At 36.8% G+C, this 20,652-nt stretch overlaps 1 protein-coding gene across 5 annotated transcripts in view; it reads left to right on the top strand.

Moving 5' to 3' along the window:
• Positions 1-20,652, top strand: part of LOC121431963 (PDZ and LIM domain protein 5-like) — a 104,088-nt gene that overhangs the window by 23,764 nt on the left and 59,672 nt on the right. For all 5 annotated transcript variants that reach the window (XM_041629759.1, XM_041629762.1, XM_041629761.1 and 2 more), the window contains exon 2: positions 1,739-1,890. In XM_041629759.1, the coding sequence (XP_041485693.1) occupies positions 1,739-1,890 (152 nt within the window). The remainder of the gene's footprint in view (positions 1-1,738; positions 1,891-20,652) is intronic.

Genomic DNA, 20,652 nt, shown 5'->3' with positions numbered 1-20,652 from the left:
GTGCGTCAGGGTCTAGTGGTTCTGACTCTTACCTTTGAAACAGAGGGTTGTGGGCTTGAATCCTAGCCATGGCGTGTTTTCCTTCAAAAAATTTATCCACACTATGCTGCGCTCGACCCAGGTGAGGTGAATGGGTACCTGGCAGGAGTAATTCTTTGTATGCATTGAGCGCTGGTGATGGTAGCTCGAGCTAAAGCCGGGGTAATCATAGCAGCCCTTTGTATCCTTTATAGGCAAAAAGCACTTTTAAATCCAGGTACATTATCATATACATGTAGGTAGATAATACTAGATATTAATTGACATTGGTCTCGAATAGATGTGTCTGTAAGCAAGACTACATTCCATAAATTTTTATTCATCTAGTTCAGTACTCTGTGTATCATAATTATTTTTACATTGCGTGGATGAAAACAGCTGGGATTTCTCACCATGTGGCCTATATACTAGCATGCCATTGTATGGTATGGTATAATTTTACTTCTAACAGTCCCAAATATTAATACACTGTATGGGGATAATAAGAAACGATGAATGACTATTAGGGTGGAGGTACATGCAGATCAGGCAATAATTAATTTTTTTCATTGGATTTTTTTCTCTCTCTGTATCTTTTCATTCCAAATAATCCATTTCGTATAATGAACTTGATGGTAATTATTAACAGTGGCCGTAACATACCAGGGGGTACTGTTTACATATTGAGAGCTAACTGTAAATTGCCTGTAACCTTGTATTTTTTGCTGGCAGCCTGGCACGGATATTATAAATAAGAAAAAAAAGAAAAATTTGAAAACTTCCTTGTTCATGTTGTATTGCTTCTTCATTCTGTACTAAAAAAAAAAATGCTGTCAAAGTTCAATGAAACCACCTGGGCCCTAGTGCATAAAACTACTACCTAAAAGTTACTGTTATGGTAACTTTGCCATCCAATAGTAACTACCATGGTAACAATGCTCATCAGCCAATCAAAATCAAGGATTTCATCCAACAAGGCCCTGGAGCTGTAAAATCCACAAACTATATGAAAATGTGAACATTTTTTTAGGAGTACATACAGTACATGTACACACTGTAAAAACTGCGGTGTTAAAACTGACACCAATTGGTGTTAATAGAGGACCACACCCTGAGGTGTTAAAATTACTCCCTAGAGATTAAACATAACACCAAAGAGTGTAAATATAACAACAAAAGGTGTTGTAATAACACCTATAGGTGTAAAACTAACACCACCAATTTAACACCGGTGTAAAATAACTGGTGTGGTCCTCTATGTACACCGGTTAACACCACAGTTTTTGCTGTGCATGTATGTGTACTTTATAATGAAGATATTACTATTAGTGTCAGACTATCCGATATTGGGGGGGGGGGGGTTGTAGCAGTTTTAACTCTAGTTTAATTCAATGTGCTAAAAAGTGTGTTTAGAAAAATTGTCTGTTTTTCTTAATATCATGCTCTTGCAGGAATGATCTCCGAGCAGAATGGAGCGTCTTTGCTCTTTGTAAATAGATATGAAGATTTTTCATTTAAAAAATGGTTGGAGCATCCATTAAACTGGCTTTTCTTTCTTTTATTTGACATTTCAGGTATATATAACATCAGATGGCAAGTTAAATCAAGCTAATATGCTTGGAGATGATATCGTGGAAATTATAGTGGCAAACAGAACAAATATACTATAATGTAATTGTTTGAGCATCACTTGAATTTGCAATTTTTTTTGCATATCCAGGTAACACCAGGCGGCAAGGCACATCGAGCTAATGTTCTTGAGAATGATAATATTTTGGCCATCAATGGCTGTGACATGGCCAATGTTACCCATCTAGATGCACAGAACTTCATCAAGTCCAATGTTGGGGACCTCATCTTCGATATAGAGAGGTAAGTTTTACTTGTAGTAGTTTTGATTGAAGCCAAATACAAAAAAGCAATATTACCATACACTACAGAATGTTCGCCCTGTGTGGTACTTGAACTTGAAAAAGTACTTTTATACAATGAATGCCCAACACTTTTTGCTTGCACATTTTTGTATGATAAATATTGACACATTTTTAAAATTTTCGCACCCTAGTCGTTTTGACGCAAAAATGTCCACTATAACTGTAATATATGATATATGAAAAATTGAATGACGAACAAAATTGTATTTTATCACATGATTAGGTTTTGACCAATCATATAGCATGATTCTTAGACATAGAATGTGGACCATAAGAGCCCTTCCATGACCATGCAGCTCTTTGTGCATCCAAAGCTGTAATTATAACGCGTTTACTTAGCTTGATGGGATCGTCAAATCATTTAGACATTCATGGAGCCTTCGGGCAAGTAAACTGTTAGCTGTTTTTATGTAATATTTGCACATTGCTCACTCAAAGTCATGCCAAGATTTAAGTCAATCAATCATTTTGAAATTGAATTACACTAAGCTTTAGTTTGCATATGGCGAACAAACAGTGCGCTGGATGCTTTGCAAAACAAAGGTCTTCTTACATGTACCTACGCCTTCATATTCGTTCTTCAAAAAGAAAAATTCCATTTTGTCATCTTCTCAGTTTGGAAAATAAAGATTTTTCTCTATTCTAATTTTGTGTTAGATAGTAAAGAAAGAAAAATGAATATTTAGGAATAGATCCATGCAAGGGTCTCAGGTGTTCATTATTATGAAGTGCTAAACAAGTGTCCCTCTCGACTGTCAAGTAGTTTGAACATCAATACTGGAAGATGACAATTGAAAACAAGTTTCAATTTGCCAACGTTTTTCTGCATCCATGGACATTTTGACATTTTAAAATAAAAGAGGGAGGGACTATCGGCTATCATTTAAAAACAGGGCAATTCCCATTCCCCAATTTATAATGATATAAAAAATTGCCCTGTGCGGGGGGGGGGGGGGGGGGCTTCTCCCTCTGCCAGGACCCCTCCAAACCACACCTGTGAACCATAAGTGTTCACACGTGGATGAGGTGATTGATTTTAAGTGTGTTTTTGTTCATTTACTCAAGACACACTTCAGGTCTCCTTTGCAGCTTTGAATTCTTCATGTTAAACCAATAAATCACCTCCTTACTTTCTAAAAGATTCATTAATAAGGGATGATCTCTTTGCTCTAATCCTCTTGTAGTCATATCTGCTGGGATTACTCATTGTACCCTATCCTATTTGATCATATTAAGCATATTGGTTGATTGCTCGCTGAAGGATTATGACAAATAAATGTCTAGGGATTAGTACAGGTGTGTGCACCTCTTGTAGTTTAGCCTTGCTTCAAAGTTTTGGACATTTCTTCGGTATCAGGGGTTGAAGTAGCTTTAGAGTACTGAAGTGATGACATCACTTAAACTTTTTTAAATTGAAGTGTTTTTTCACATCATACTTCTGCAATGATGAAAAATACATACAGCCCAAATTTGGTGGGAATAGGTCCATGGGGGCCCAAGATATGACCTCATGATTTAGCCCCATTGAAGTCAATGTACTATTTGGCTTGACTCAACATTTAGAACCAGACCAAATACACTGGACATTGATATCAATGGGGCATGTGAGGTGAGATCTCGGGGTCCCCATAGACCTATTTACTACCAAATTTGGGTTTTGGAGGTACTTAATTTTAATCTACTGAAAATTTTGTATAAATAACGCTGAAATGCAAAAGATGTTTTTTTTATGTCATGCTTTGTTATTTTGCTATATGATTTCTTGTTTCATTGAAATATGTTTTATCTCCATTAACACCTGTGTTCAGTTATTCAAGTTATTTCAGTTATTACCAAGTTAAAGTTACCCGCAACTTTCTACCTCCCCTTCCCCTCGGCAAATGATGCTGATTTTTAATTGATGTAGTCCTTTAAATGACATATGAATGGGGTTCACTCAATTTAATTCTGCTTCCTTTTAATGCTTATTTCGTGGCTATACCACGGATATGATCCTAAAAGTAGAATAAAATGCTGCCATGTAAATATATATATAAGTAGTAAATCCTGTTTTAAACATTATATACACACCAGGTGCGAAAGCTCAGTCGGCAGGGTGGGGTTTTGGATTACGGTGACCTAGGTTCGATTCCCACTTGGTGCGCTTGTGCCTTTTGGTATAAAGACATTAATCCTCATTACCAGGTCCTTCGGAGAGGACTTTGTCAATCCAATGGTTACTTGCTTACAAGCATTCACACTTCCTTAGCAATGTGGTAAAAAATCACCACCATCCTGTAAATGTTGCAGAGTTTAATCATGAATGATCATGATGAACAATACACTCTCTTTTTCGTCCTATGTGGACCTGTATGTAATTGATTTGTTATGCAATCATTTCCTAGAGCTGTGATATAGATAAAAGATGCTCTACTTTTGATTGATGATGCATATTTGCTGTGTGGACTAGATTGTTTGTCAGAACTAAAAAATGGTATTGTACCATTATTTTGTGAAAGCATTTATGATTCCTTATTAATTGATTGTGGGTTATCAAAAGAGATTGAATACTCAAGATGACATAAGGTGGTTTCAGACGACCTCGAAGTTCATCAGTTCCAGGTATTTTGGCAGTGTGAAAGCAAATTACGTGTTATCTCCCCGAAAGAGAATACCCACTAAATAGAAGTTACGTGTCAAAATTACAAGAACTTTTGCAGGGATTTTTTTCCAAGATCGCAGGTATTTTGACAGTGTGAAAGCAAATTACGGGATTTTTTAACCCGGCGTGTAGTTCAGCACGGATGCTTTTGGTTGCTACTGAGCTAGCGTTTTGGATCTCACGCCTTGCTTGCTTATAAATCAGACCATACTGCGCATGCTTGTAACTTCAGGAACTTATCCCGACGGGTATGTTTCGGGGCAGTGTGAATGCAAAAATAATGAAAGGGATACTCCAGGCTGAAGATATTTTTATCTAGATAAATAGAGTAAAATTCACAGAGAAAATGCTGAAAATTTGATCATAATAGGATAACAAATATCCAATTTATTGAATTTTTAAGATTTGCATTTTCCCTGTGAAACAGTTCTAGGCATGTCTTCATGGATATTCATCATTAGGTGGGCTGATGATGTCACATCCCCACTTTCCTTTTACTTATTTTATTACATGATTTCATAATTATTTCATTTTTTCATAAATGTGTAAATACTGTGTCTCCATTATTATGAAATAAGTTGCAGCAAGAAATAACTAATTGATCAGTTGTCAATCCAATTGTTTTAGTTCTTGGTAAAACATTTTTGACTAAACCTAATGTCATTCAATAAATTACAAAAGAACAAGTGGGAATATGACATCATCAACCCACCTAATTATATTCATGAAGACTTGCCTAGAACTGTATCACGGAATAATGCAAATCTTTAAACTTCAATAACTTTGTTATTTGTTATCCAGTTTTGAACAAATTTTCAACACTTTGCTCTGTGAATTTCACTCTATTGAGATAAAAATACCTTCAGCCCAGATTATCCCTATATAAAAAAATATTTTATCGCCTGAAAAAAGTTCTCATAATTTAACAGGGATTCTTTTGAACAAGGCAGTTTGAAACCACCAATTCTTGAATAGAATTAGATTGTCATACTTTCTGGTCTTGAATTCAAGAGTTTTATTTGCATTTCTCAGCTTGTATTTGCAAGGTTGATATGGTATTGCATTGTACTTGACAGGTAGGTGTTTTCTTATTATCATTTGGAGGTTGAGGGTTTGATCAAAATCTCCTGTGGTTTGCTGAGTTTTCTGACAAATAGCAATGTCTTTGACCAGTTTCATTACAGCATGCACTTACACAGTGTACCTGTAAAGAATTTGCATGAAGGGCAAATGTTAGGAATAGGATTGCAATTTTCTACACAAATTTCATTTTTAAAAAATCATCATATCTCAAAGTTATGAACATAGTCACCAATAAAAAGAATAAAAGGATATTGATCAATTTAACTTATTTGGATATCAAAAGGTCATATTTGTAGTTCATTCAAATATCATCTAAAAAATGCCAACATGCTCAATATCAACCTTAGATACATGTAAGTACAGGTGGGGTTTCATAAAGCTGTTCTTAAAGTTATGAACGACTTTACGCAAGAATGGAACATGTTCTTAGGTCATTACTCAATTACATAGGGATATCACATAGCACAAGAAAGGATCACCAGTCCTGCGTAAAGTCATTCGTATCAATACGAACAGCTTTATGAAACACCCCCCTGGACTAAGAATGCAGACTGAATCCATGAGCCGTTGCTATGTCAGGTACACATAATACTCAACAAAGCAGAATTGGAAGAAACAGGAGTGACTGTACAGAGAGAAGACTGTGTTTGTGTGTGTGGAGGGGGGGGGGGTTGTGTACAGAGACTCGGAACTGAAGATGAGAAATCTATGATAAATCCATTCTATTTCTGTCCACGAGTGTCTTGCTTTGTACTCAGCTAGACATGCCTGACAGGGATAACCTTTGCTCAATCTATCAAAGTCAAGCTACCTTCTCTTGGTTAAACTTGACTTTCCAATTCCATAGCAGTCACATTCCACCATGTACACCTACATTTATGTGGAGTAACAGAGTTTGAGTGCAGATATGCTAGAGCTACTACATGATTAAAGCCCCTTTCACAATTGGTGATGCGACTACTTCCGACCGTTAAGATTGTGTGCACTATATATTGTGACCAAGTGATCGAATGAGCAAATGTGAAAGCCTCTTTAAAGGAGAGTGAACTATAGTATGTGTGGTCTCTGGTTCCCTATGTGTTATGAACAGCTAAAATATACATTTTGAGTGACTATTAATAATATAGAGATAAATTAACCTACTGTGAAACATGAATAGAGAAACCATTGATCACAACACACCCACAATAAGGATCACTTTTTAAATTTTGATCATACATTCCTTCTTCACCTTGTAAAATGATCTCAAGGTTTTAATTTCACTTTTCAAAATAGCTCCTTGTTGTCAAGCGGTGACACTTCGGTTTCATATCAAACACCACCTCAGATTTCCTTGGGAAAACTTTGGAAGCCTCATAGAATTCCATAATGATTTTCACCTTGGTTCCTATTTTAAGGTGGGATGTTTCCGAACCAAGGAACAAAATGTGGAACAGTCCGCAGCAAGACTTGGGTAAAAATCACTGCCACTAAGGAAATTGGAAATTATGTGATTGAGAAAATGGCTGCATTTGCCTCCGAAGGAAATTACTGATTGTACAAGGCCTGTTATAGCACAACATGAATGTGAAGGCATGTTCCTTCTTGTGATCAAATTGATTTACAATATTTTTTTCTTACTTAAAGGACAAATTATTGTCAAGGGAAATGATTCATAAAAGTGCAATTTGGGTTTTTTAGTGTACATGTAGGGCAGTTGGTCATGTGAAAAAAAAGGAGGAATTAGAAAATGTTTGCCAATTTACAAGTTTGAATTTCCGTGAAGAATTTCTAGGAAAGCCGTTTGCAGCTTGCAAGGAAAAAGTGTGCATATAACGAGCTTGTGGGCATAGTTGCCGATCTGAGCCGATCACATAGTTTGACCATTATATATTGTGTTTATGGATTCGCCAAAATTCATGGATGGAATGTGACACAAATTTGCACATAAATTTTTATGTTTTTCAATATGCCTACATAGCAATATGATACTTTCTTCAGGATTTACTTCCGTTATCACTTCTGGGCCCCATCTTACAAAGAATTATGATTGATCCAATCAGTCGTAACTCTATGGAAGTCCATCAGTGTCATAATTTTTTCTACAGGAACTTTGAGCAATGTCTTTTGTAAACAAAGAGAAGCACACTGACTTTTCAAGAAAACAATGAATGTACGATGATGCATCACATCTAGAAAATATTTTGAACGAACATGTTTTTAGATGTTGACATTGCTGGCCGTCCATAGTTGTGGTTGATCGAATCAATTGTAACTCTTTGTAAGACAGGGGCCCTGATCTATCTCTCTGATACCCTTTTCATAAACCCATCCTCCAATTAGCCGCCTAAGAGTAATGCGGATAATTCAATAAAAATTGCGTTCACAAACTCCGAAAATAAGCCGAATTATTTTTACGAGTGCCCGTCCTGAAAAAGGCGGATAATCGTCATGACAACTGGACATGCCCCCTCCGATGCGGTTGTGTTGGAAAAGGGTGACCTTGTGACCGCACCATGGCAATTATCCGCATTATTTGGAAATGCGTTCATAAACTCAAAATCTTGTCCCGATGCTGCTATTATGCGGATAATAGCAGCATCAAAATAATGCGGATAACTCTTGTCATTCTCCAATTTTACGACCAAATTATGCTGCTATTAGCCGCATAATTGGGTTTATGAAAGGGGTATAAATTCAGCAACCCTTCTATGCGATTGGTTCTGTGATAGAGCAGTACACTTCAGTCTCTTCAGATAACAAAAGTTTATTTTTCAAAATAATAATCACAGATTTTTTCCCATGCCTGTTGATGACACCATTCTATATGCAATATGACACTGTATATTCCCTCCTAATTGATAAGCACTGTTGATAATGAGCTGCAATGTGAGAGGATGGCTGTTGTTTATTGATATCTAAATACCACTGGGTTTTTCGGGTCATGGTTTGACAAGAGAAATGTTTAATAGCTTGACCGGGCCAGACGGCTACCAGGGGAAGCTGGGGCGGTCATGTCATGATGGTCAAGGAGGGATTTAAATATAGCTGCAGTCATTAGCTCATGGTCACTATCGTGAAGTGGCTTAAATTGAGTTGAAGAAAGGAATGCGATTTGGTGATTATGGTATCTCAGAATAATCCAAAAGATATTTGATATATCTAGGCCTACATGTATGTATGTACTAGGCATTTTCCTTGCCTTTAGAAAGCATAGTACACTTTAAACAGATATGACTATTGCAAGGGACAGGTAGGCTTTGAATAAGTTTATCTGACTTTGAATCTCCAAATAGATTAATAAACAATATTGAATGAACATCTTTCTAAAGATGTTAATAAAACAAGCATAAGAAAAATAGAAAAGCTAAATGTGGCTGAATTATGCTAAACTTTTGTTTGGTTTTAAATTGAAATTAACATGAAATATAGCTACTTATAATATGAAAAAATAGACCATGGCTATTTGAAGACAGCTACATCTTTTGCTTGCAATATCCATGGTTATTTTAATGTTTTCTCCTTTTTCCAGGAAGGGGGGGGGGGTCATCATCCCTTTCTATCTCCTTGAACCTTGAAACCCACAAATTCACAGGGGTATCCCCTACCTATACAATCCCTACAAAACTTGAGTGTTCCTTTAAAAGAAGGAAACATGAAGGCCTACTCTTTCTCATCATGAACTCCATTCAGGGTGGCCTCTCTTTCTAATCAACCCCCATGAGTATCCACCGCCACACCCCCTCTGCCCCCCTCCCTACCCTCCCGCTGCTCCCCATCTCTCAATGGATCCCATTGACGCGGGCCTGATGCGGTGTTAAGCCGGCATACCAGGCCTGCATTCCAATCTGAGGTTCGCCCTACGAAAGGGACGCCCATAAAAGGAACTCGACTCACATAGAAAGTTCAGGCAGCCCTAGATAGGACGGATTCGTTTACACCAGACGGACAGTCAGGGGTCGTTGTTGTTCTTGTTGTTGACTTGGGTTTTGATTGTATTTGACAAAGGTTTCCTCCTTTCATTAGTCTTGACCTCAGCCCCTTTGTTTTGCAGAATTTCAAGATCCAGTTTAAAATTTTATATAAATGCATTTGGTTATTAAATTTGTGGATGTTTTTCCATTTGTTATAAAATTTGATGAAATTTGTCATTGAAATCTTATTTGCTATTTCATAGGATTTTCTCAATAATTTAATTCGGATCATAAAGGCCTACATGTATATATTCTATGACGAACATTACATGCATTAGAGGCCTTGACACTGAAATGTTTAATCCTATGAGTACATCATGTACAATGCAACTTAGCGTGGGTTGGGCAGGCTCATTTACCAGTCATCACGGCATACCAATGAAAATAACATATGTTTCAGTACATCAGTACACTTGCTTTATCTGATAAGTTAATTGATATGATAAGGAAATCACTGCAATATAAACAATCCAAGTAATATCCTTTTTATAACTTAGTTTTCATTTCTAATTGCTTTCGCAAGAAATTAGAGGTGCACTTGAATGAATGAATGAATGAATGCAATGCCTCATTAGTAGCAGAATATCAGACATCTACATATTTGTATACAAAAAAAAGAAGATTGATAGGGTTATGTTGCCTAAAAAACGACTGCTAAACTGTCATTTAATAAGGAATCTACACAGTAAAAATGCTGTTTGAATTTTTTTTATACAGCATTGTTTTGAATGGTTTAAACAAGCGAATAAAATCTTGATTTTTTTTACATTTAATTTTCAATAAATTTAGCATGATTATTTAAACTGTTTAATAATGAAACAATATTGTATCAATCTTTTAAACAGTGTAATTTCACTGTGAATGGTATATGGTATCTGATTGTCTGTCTACTGAGTCCTGTTCTTGACCCAGACATAAAAGTCATAGTAACTTGCTTTGTGTAAAGTTTTGCATATAAAAGTTGTTCATAAAGTTGTTCATAACTTCATGAACAGATTTTATGAAACATACCCAGATGTAGACCTGAAACAGGAACATTGATCGCAATATCAAGTAATGTGTGTTTAATAAAGGATGTTTACAAGGGCTTTATTTCAACAAGTTTAATATACAATTTATTGTATGGCCATGCAATAAATGATGTATTTTCATAAAAGTATGATGTGACCAAAATATTAGGACAGACTTCCTCTTTTAGGATTGTAAATGATGCTTTTTATGGCCAGATATGTAATTTGGTGGTCAGAATAATAGGTTTTTTTTCAGTTATCAGTTTTAAGACCCAGGCCGAAGCTGAAAGTGAAATTGACTTAGTAGGAAATGTATGATCTATATACTACAACAATGTCAGTTATATTTTTCAAATAGTTCTTCTTAAGAAAATATTCAGCTGGTAAGCAGTGAAAATACATAAAGCTTGCATTGCTGTCATTTTGTAGTTTATAAGCTTTCATTTGGTATATGATTTGTCAGTTTCATTTCTGGGTTCGATCTGGGTCTTTAAATGAATCTAACATCAATGAGAAGCTTTTACACAGATTATTCTTTCCAGATAACAGTCTTTGAAATTTTAGCAATCATTTTATTGGTAGAATAATTGTTAAGGAGTAGCTTTTTGTGCATCATTTTTTTTCACTATACTAATTATGATACAGGAATTATAAATGATCAAAATGGAATAATGAATGTAGACCCATGTCATTCTAGTCCATGGGCTATGTATATTAGTTACCCCCCCCCCAAATTCAACTAGATTTCTTGCATTCCACCATACACTATTCCATTTATTTCTTAGCCCTTGGCTATTTGCATAGTTGTATGTATATTCCACATCTCTGTGACTCAATAAACATGTATCATGTTTATACAGGAATGAAATTTTCATTCTACCATTTCTACATCTTATGTAGATGTTCAATTTAGTTTGGAATGTCTTCTTCTCCATCAAATCAGGTAAAGCCATTGAGGAAGAAGTATTACTTCATGAAGTCCCAGTTTAGCTTGGGGGAGCTGCTAGGATTACTTCCTTATGGTTCAAGGTCATATCAATGTCTATGTATGTAGTAGGACACGCTTCCTCTGTCTCACTCATGCAGGTTGAGTTTGAGAAAGGTGAACTAGTGATCTAACTTATACCCCTTTCATAAACCCAATTATGTGGCTAATAGCAGCATAATTTGGTAGTAAAATCGGAGGAGGACCAGAGGTATCCGCATTATTTTGATGCTGCAATTGTCCGCATAATAGCAGCATCGGGACCAGATTTTGACTTTATGAACGCATTTCGAAAGTAATGCGGATAATTGCCATGGTGCGGTCACAAGGTCACCCTTTTCCAATGCAACCGCATCGGAGGGGGTGTGTGCGGTTTCCATGACGATTATCCGACTTTTTCAGGACGGGCGCTCGTAAAAATAGTGCGGATTATTTTTGGAGTTTGTGAACGCAATTTTAATTGAATTATCCGCATTACTCTTAGGCGGCTAATTGGAGGATGGGTTTATGAAAGGGGTATTATAAATGTGTTAACAATCTAGCCCCAACCTATTTAGCTGACCTTCTCTTTGCACACACATCCAAATACAACACAAGCTTGGCCACTAGTAATACTCTTGTTGTACCTCGTACTGCTAAACAAATAGGTGATAGGGCCTTCTCATTGACATCCCCCCTCCCCTCATGGGGATATTTCAAATTTTTGTCTGCAACCAATGGGAAGGTCCCCCATCTTTTGAAAATGATCCAGAGATCACCGCGTCTGCTTGTTTATTTTTGTGACTTGCTACTATATTTTTTTATGGGTTTCATTTCCTCATTTCTACAATTTTTAAATTTTTTTGCTTTAAATTATAGTCATCCATTGGAGTAAGAATTCCAATGGGCCTCGATTTTTGAACTTCTGAGCTTCGGGGAAAAACGGTATGCAGTAACCACCTTGAAAACAGGAAACCGATCGATGGTAAAAATAACTATTTACATAGAGCAGACTTTGTTATGTACGTATGTACAGCTTTACCTGCCACTTCTTTACAGCTTCCTTGACACTTCAGTATAACACAACACTTCTAATCACCCACCAAATGTCAGTCAGTAACATGATACAGGTGACTTCAAACTGAAGAGGTCATTGATATGATTGGTTACACCTTATGTTTACAGGGCAACAATGGGTTGCAGGTATATGGTGGTGTGGGCTTCAAGCTATGGACATGAAACACCAAGATCTTTATATAGGTTCAATCTCAAGGAAAGAGTTCTTCGGCATGTTTCTACAGAGAATCGTTTAACAGTATTACCCACATAAGTGTCCAGAATGAAGGAAAACTTCCCTGTAGAAACAGACGCGATGCGGTTTACTGATAAACCACATCGCGCAAAATATGGTTTCTCATAACCACCTCTGGGAGGCGGTTATTGCTGTGTAAATCTGTTTATTTGCGAAGCGGAATGTGAGTTGATCAGATTATTCGCTCTTTAGAAACTGATTGGTTTAAGGGCGTAACGATTATTCGATTCCAGAATAGATGAACCGTTTTTAACGATTCTCCGTAGAAACATGCGAGTTGTCTTTGGTGTATTGATTGCAAGTTTTATTGATTGGAGTGTGATATAAGGGGGCGTGTCTGTGTGAGCTACTAGGAATGTGCTATTAACATGACATACGTTTACGTCAAATTACGTGGGGGGGGTACTTGGGGGCTCAAGGCAATCCTGCCCCCAAAATGCTCAAAAGAGCCCTGGAATATCCCCATTTTTGCAATGTTAATGCTTTTCCATTGTTGCAAATCTATTCAGGTAGTAAATTGTGAAAACTAGCCCTAAAAAAGAGAAGATCATTTTTTTGCTGGGGAATTACCCTCTTGTATTAAAAACAGTCCTGGAGCCCTACATTACTAAGTTTTACATCAATCATGAAAATGGCAGTGTTTGATCATACTTGCATCTATAGGCCTACTTGTGTATTTATTTTCAATAGACTGGTGTTTTGCCAATCAGAATTATTCATTCAAATTAGCAATTAATTACAAAGATTTCTGCTTCGTGGCCAGTCCTCCAAGCGACCAATGTTTCCCTCATTCTTAAACTGATGCATCATGAAGACTGATACTACCAAATATTGCATTTGTTATATGATATTCTAAGTAATTTTATGTAATGATATTGATGTTGTATTTGTAAATTGAAATGAATTAAATGATTAAGAATGAAAATTATTGTTTGTAATTATAGCTATTTCTTATCTTACAAATACTTGATTGCTATCTGAACACAGTTATCAAGCCCCCCCCCCCCGAACCTGTCTATCAGTTACACTACCAGTATGTTTCCAGTATCAACTCATGTTCCTGTTTTCATAGAATTAATAACAGCTAATTTCACAATGTTTTTGTCAGTGATTTTACACTGACAAATTTGTGCTATAAACTCCATCAGGTTCAAGGATTTCAGTAGCTTGAATATTACTGGTAAGTCCATCAATGGAAAGGTTCTCTAATAAAACTAAAATTTGCCTCTCTTGACCCAGGTGAGGTATATACTGATCTGCTTTTGACAAGATATATCTAATATTGTGAATTGACAGGGGCAATACAGGGTTGGCCGGGAAAAGGGGGATGGCAGAAGAAGAAATAAGGGAGAAGGTGAGAAAGAAGAGAGGTCTGGGCTGTGAAAATATATATGTAGGGCCTATATATATCTCTGTAATTCAATTTTTAAAAATGTGACAGGGTAACCTTTCAGTAGGTGGTCTTGTCAATATATAAAAAATACATGTAGTTTGTTTCTGCCCATGCGTGTTGTGGCTACTTTATTTACTCATTCATTCTTTGTTGCACTTCAATTATTCTTAAATTACATGTAGGCCTATATTATTACTTTTAAAGATACAACTATTTTTTTTTGCAAGTATGTGTATTATGTGTGACACATCACCAAATAAGAATTATGTTTATGAACACTGACTACCAGGATAATTATCTATGTCAACAAATTCAGACTAACTGCAGCCTTCACCCCTTTGTGTATCATATTTGCACAATGTACAATTAGATTGGTATGACTTGATGAAACTCATTTTGATTCTATTTTGTGTCCTGTGTGCGAAAAAAAAATCAATTTTAAATAGGGACTTGTCAATGTTTACTCTAGTACGTGTCATTCTTCGTCATACCAGTCATTTCTGTGATGTCATTCATGACTTGCATTCCCTAGAAATAGTGAGTTTTACACTGGTATAAATTCATGCAGAAAACATGATGATTGGGTGTGAAGGGAGAGGGGGGGGGGGCTGGATTTATTCTCTCACACCTGAATAGCATGATCCTATGTAAATAGTACGCCCATGGATTTTTAATAATGTGTATTTCTTATGCAGTGCAGTTGAATCGTGTTTTTTGAGAATGTTCCATTTCTGTGACTGTTTGCTACCTGTTCTTTGTATCAAAACTAAAAAGAATATTTACGCTTTGTTGCATTAATCATGATGATTAGCTATAATTGCAAATGTCATGCTTGATGCACATATAATAATGTACAAACAAATTTAACACTACATTTTTCTGGAGTATGAATTGGATCACAAAGGGTTGTTGATTAGTTGTGTTCCATCGAAACAGATTGACTTGACTTTCCATTGGAAAGAATTAAAAAAAAAGGATTCAAAGTTTAATTTCTGTCTCATATTGAGTTTATTAGATAATATTTGAAGTTCAAGTATAATGTTAATCTTTGTAAATAGTCATAGGAGTCATTTTCCTTCAAAAAAGTATAAAGGTGGGTACCACAAACCCAGTAAAAGTTACCACTAAGCCCTAAATTCGCACTCGGCCCACAACCTGTTGTTATTTTGTTGGATGTTTGTCCCCTTTCTGAACCATTTTTCTACTCTGATTTGACTAAAATGAAAACCTCATGTTTATTGAGTCTGACCTATGACCTCAATATTTCTTCCCAAATACCAAAGTACATCACATTTTCATTACAATGAACATTTTTTTAACTTAAAGAGAATCATCAGATGAGGATTTCACACAGTTTTAGTGAACTTCAGGCGCTTTGTACCGTGTTTACACATTGACTCGGCTCGCGTGTTGAATCCGCGAGCCGGGTTGAACACTGCGAAGAAGGGATCAGAGATCGCGTTTATACGTACATATAAAAAGGCGAGTTCAACACGGCTCGCGGATCTCGAACGGAAGAAGAATTATGACGTCGCAAATTAAAGGCGGGAAATTTACCTCCGGAATCGAATCTTGTCCGTGCGAACAACAATGCCAAAAGTGAAAGCGCGCGCAGTGACCTAGGTCAAGAGAGTTCGACACGGCTTTCTGTTTACACACGAAAAAATTGCCGAGTCTGACTCGGCTCGCGGGTTGAAACCTACGATTTTGGCAGATCGAAAAAGCCGTGTTCGACATGGCTCGCGGATCACACTGATCGCGTTTACACAGCATAAAATTGCCGTGTTGAGCACGGCTCGCGTGTCGAACCCCCGAGCCGTGTCACTGTGTAAACACGGTATTAGAAAGATAGTCAACAATGTTCAATATGTAATTTCACACCACAAAGATCTATTTTTAGAGATAAAGTAACCTTTTGGGTATTGAAGAGTGGTCGGACAAGCGGTGAAGGTACTCATGAGGTTTTTGTAGGTGAAATCTTCACGCCCACATCCTACATTCTTGTGAGGTCCTCTGTATGTCTATTCTTGTCTCTGGGTGTGTTTATGCTTCCATTGCAAGGACAGAATAAGCAATTTCAAATGTCGATTCAAAACGCCGATCGTAAACGTGGTTCTGTGAGTGCTGTTTATACTTAACTTTTCAGAGCAAATCATGATCTCCAGCTGGCTTCGCATCGAAAAGCGAGGTCAAATTGGGCGCGCCTTTTTTCGAAAGTTTTTTTTCCCGATTGTTGTTATTATGTTGAGATAACATGGAACAATACGACTGTATTTGCCCGCGGATTTTCATCTCACCGAAAGCATATACCAAATGACTTCATTTAAACACGTTTACGATCGTGGTTCTGTCTATACTTCCCCAGAAAGCCTGATTCTGGTCAAACGACGTTTACAAACGCACCTTTTTGTGAGTTTACGATCACGTTTTGAAACAGCTTTTAAATGAAAGTACATGTAAGCATGGACGCAATCGTATTTTGGACTAATCACGTTTGGAAATGCTGATTCTGGCCTGAAAAGTGGAAGCATAAACACGGCCTCTTTCCCTTTGACACCATTTCCATAATGGTCTGCTTTTCAAAGACTACTTATGCTTTTCTTATTTCTACAGTGTCAAATTAGACTCAGAAAGCTGGTAGTCAACCTTTTCTGAGTCAAAGTGACTCAAATCTGAATTAATTTGCTTCAGAACGGTGCAAGCTGGAAATCAGTATATTCTGTTTAAAAGTGACTACTTCTCATAATCAATTTGACTTGGAATGGTGTGACATCTGCTGTAAATCACTTGAAGTAAAACAAAAAGTCTAGTTACTATTGACTCAGAACAGAGTTGCCTCCCAACTGCATCATGCGAAGTCAAATTTACCATCACTAATATTCAAAGAGTATATGATTTAGACCAGCCTAGCGCTGTCCACCTGTTAGGTATTCATGTAGTAGGAGTATATCAATATTTGTATTATAAATCTGATGATTAGAATCTACACTATGCAGTAGGCCCAACACCAACTATAGATTGCCACTGCAGATAAAACAAATTACTCACGGATGAAAAACTGTTAGTATACTGTATAATTAGGTTCATGTAAATATCCAATTGTCTTACCCCTGCTTTTTTTTGGCGGGGGGGGGGGTCTCATCCCATGTGGTCTAATCCTGTGGTCTAATCTAATACATGTAGTTCATCTCCAACCAGTTTGTCTTCTAAGCGTTTGGTCTAATTGCCAATTAGTCCAGTTACCATCTTTTTAATTTCCTTTCAAACTTTCCCGTTTCATCTGATTTACTCTTGGTCAACAACATCTAGTCTGGAAGGTTCATGGATGAAATCATCATTGATTAGAATTTTCTGTGATAAATTGCAAAAGATTGAATGTAAAGATTAGAACATTTAAGTACTATTAGACGAAGTGGGTATTATACCAAACGTAGTGTGCACTTTAAAAGTGTGGTGATAAAACTGACACCAGTTGGTGTTAATAGAGGTCCACACCCTGAGGTGTTAAATTACACCCTAGAGATTGAACATAACACCAAAGAGTGTAAATGTAACAACCAAAGGTGTTATTACACCTGTAGGTTATTGCTGTTTGAATTCATCTGCAATTAGACCAAATAAACAGTAGACTAAATGGGTGTAACCCCTTTGCTATTGAGACTTTCTGTAAAGTAGATCAACTGCTTGTTAGAAAGTGAATAAAAACTGTGTAGTATAGCGAGTGCTTGTACAGTAATTGTTCATGTCTATGGCCATGAAGCGAGAAACACACCCCCATGTTACACATACAATGTTTATTTTTTCAAAGGATTCTTCTATTTGATTAGCAAAGCCCACCCAGTAATGACTGAATGTCTATTTTTGGAATGACCGGAAGATATTTTTATTCCCATTTCCAAAGGTTATGATCGGATCCCCAAATTAGACATGGATCTGGATTTATTTCAAATCTGTAATTTTTAGAGTATAAGATGTATTTCTACTCATTTGTGAACAGTACATTTATGTACATACTCCTCAAGAAGGGCAAGAAGTTAGATAGATTTAATCTTTGTTGGAAGAAGAAATGTAAAATGATGAAAGTAGTTTTGATCCAATCAATGTAAAAAGTATTGGATCTCTGTTTTTCACAGAATTTTTAAGCATTTTAATCGTCAAGATTTGTAATTCATTTATAAAACAAGAAAATATTCACCATCTTCATATGGTGTATAAAATCCAATCTTCACATGCACATTGAACGTTAAATTTGAACGTATTAGTCATGCCTTTTGCATACAGATTGAGAACTGGAATGTGGAAGACACAATTACAGATCTGTCATGATTAAAATGATTGAACTCTCCGCTATTAAGATATGAAGAGACTAGAGAATGTTAATATTGACTAGGAGATGATGATGGATTAGGGTATATTTGGTCGTCCATCTTAATTGAAGAATAGAAAGGGAATCTGTACAGGGACCAAAAGGGAGTGCATGTAAATTGGGTCAGGATTTTAGAGGAGAGGGGCGCAATGGATCTGAGTGACAGCTATATATATAGTCATCTCCCGTGAATCTGTATTAGATACAGACATGCTGAAGAAGTGGGGGGGGGGGTAAGGGATAAGAGATGGGGGGAAGTAGAAGTTGGGACCTGTATAAAAGGGAAAAAGGGGTGGGGTGGGGCAACTCATGCTGGTTACTTTTCTATGTGAACTAAAGAGACATGAGGGGTAGGGTGAAAGAGGGGGGATGGGGCATTGGGCTATGGTCACATCAGAGGAATGGAGATGGAAGGGGATAAAGGGTGTGAAGGGTGTCTCATAATCTATCTATATTAGATGTGGACATAGGAGAGGAGAAGGGAAAGAGAGAAGGGGTGGGGTTGGTAGAGCAGCTTATATGCATTTCTGTAATATTCACCTTCTTTTCATCTCTATTAGATGCACACCATGAAAATGGGAGGGGAAGGGGGGGGGTTGTGTCCTTTTGGTCTACTTCTTTCTATCTATATTAGATGTTGACATAGGAAAGGAGAAGGGAAAGAGGGAAAGAGTGGGTTTGGTGGAGCAGCTATGCATGCATTTCATCTTCATCTTCTTTCCATCTCTATTAGATGTACACCTGGGAGGGGAGAGGTGTCATGTTGGTCTACTTCTTTCTATCTATATTAGATGTAGACATAGGGATGGATAGGGGATTGGAGAAGGGGGGGGGGGTCAGCTCATGTTTGTTTATCTTCTGTGTATTCATCTACATATGTAGACAATGGGAGAGAGCATTATGGGGAGAAAATGGGATAGGGAGGAGCAACTCGTGCTTGTATAGTAACATATAGTGTATCTATATTGGGGATGCGGCAGTTGCTCCTGTGACGATTGCTCCAGGCTTAATTTTGTCAAAGATGTAGGGTTAGGGTTGCAATAGAGTTTTATGTTTGGCAGGCTTCTCTGTTCTTTCTCTTTCTGTATTTTCTTATTTTCCTCGAGGTTCTGAGTGACCATGTGGAGAAAATCTTAGAGTGTAGTAGGTTCATTAATAAAGGGTTGATTGATTTATGAGGATGTAATTGAATCTATTTATGTAGTGATTGATTCTGTTAATGATTTACTAAGAATATTGAAAGAGAGTGCACTTAAGTGGACTGACTCATCAAACTTCACCGTACATATAAATGCTGATTTACAAGGAAACATCCAAGAGTATTCCTACTATTGCTTTTTATTGTGTTTGTGCAAGAACACCTGTACGAGCAAAGAATTTCCACGCACCGTATCGATGCAGAAACGCCTTTACACAAAGCACTTGTGTGTGCTGCTAAGGGCATTTTTGCATGCATGCGATGCGCGAAAGTGTGATGTAAGGGCATTCTTGCCCCAACACGATGATTTGCTCCATGAAATCTGTAATGTAATTCATTAAGGAGAATGCGCGAGCGATTGCAGAAATTCAAAATCACCTTTTGAGTAAACCATGATGGAAGATTTCATGTTTTTACAAATTGATCTTTTTTAACATTTATGCTGATAAACCTACTACTACTCTCATGGAATCTAATAAAGTTTTGGTGAAATAAACCTTTATATTTAAAGTAAATAAAATTGAAGGTAGATATAGGCATCAACTTTTGTTAAAATGCCATTATGGGACTTGAGATCAAAAGGTTGGAAGTGCTTAGGAGTGTTACTTGAAAGTAACAAAGTGACTTTCAATATGCTTTTAGCCAATCTGATGCAAGGATTTTGGTAGCTTGTAACAGTAGTCTTTGAAAATCATTCTCTTTTATGAAATGCTGAGCACCCCTGGCTGGTACACTTTGAATTTTAGGAATTTGAAAATAATTGCAGATCGGATATGAATA

Source organism: Lytechinus variegatus, chromosome 18, assembly GCF_018143015.1.
Source record: "Lytechinus variegatus isolate NC3 chromosome 18, Lvar_3.0, whole genome shotgun sequence".
Lineage (NCBI taxonomy): Eukaryota > Metazoa > Echinodermata > Echinoidea > Temnopleuroida > Toxopneustidae > Lytechinus > Lytechinus variegatus.
The sequence above is the reverse complement of the archived record's forward strand: the minus strand, read 5'-3'. Positions and strand labels throughout refer to the sequence as shown.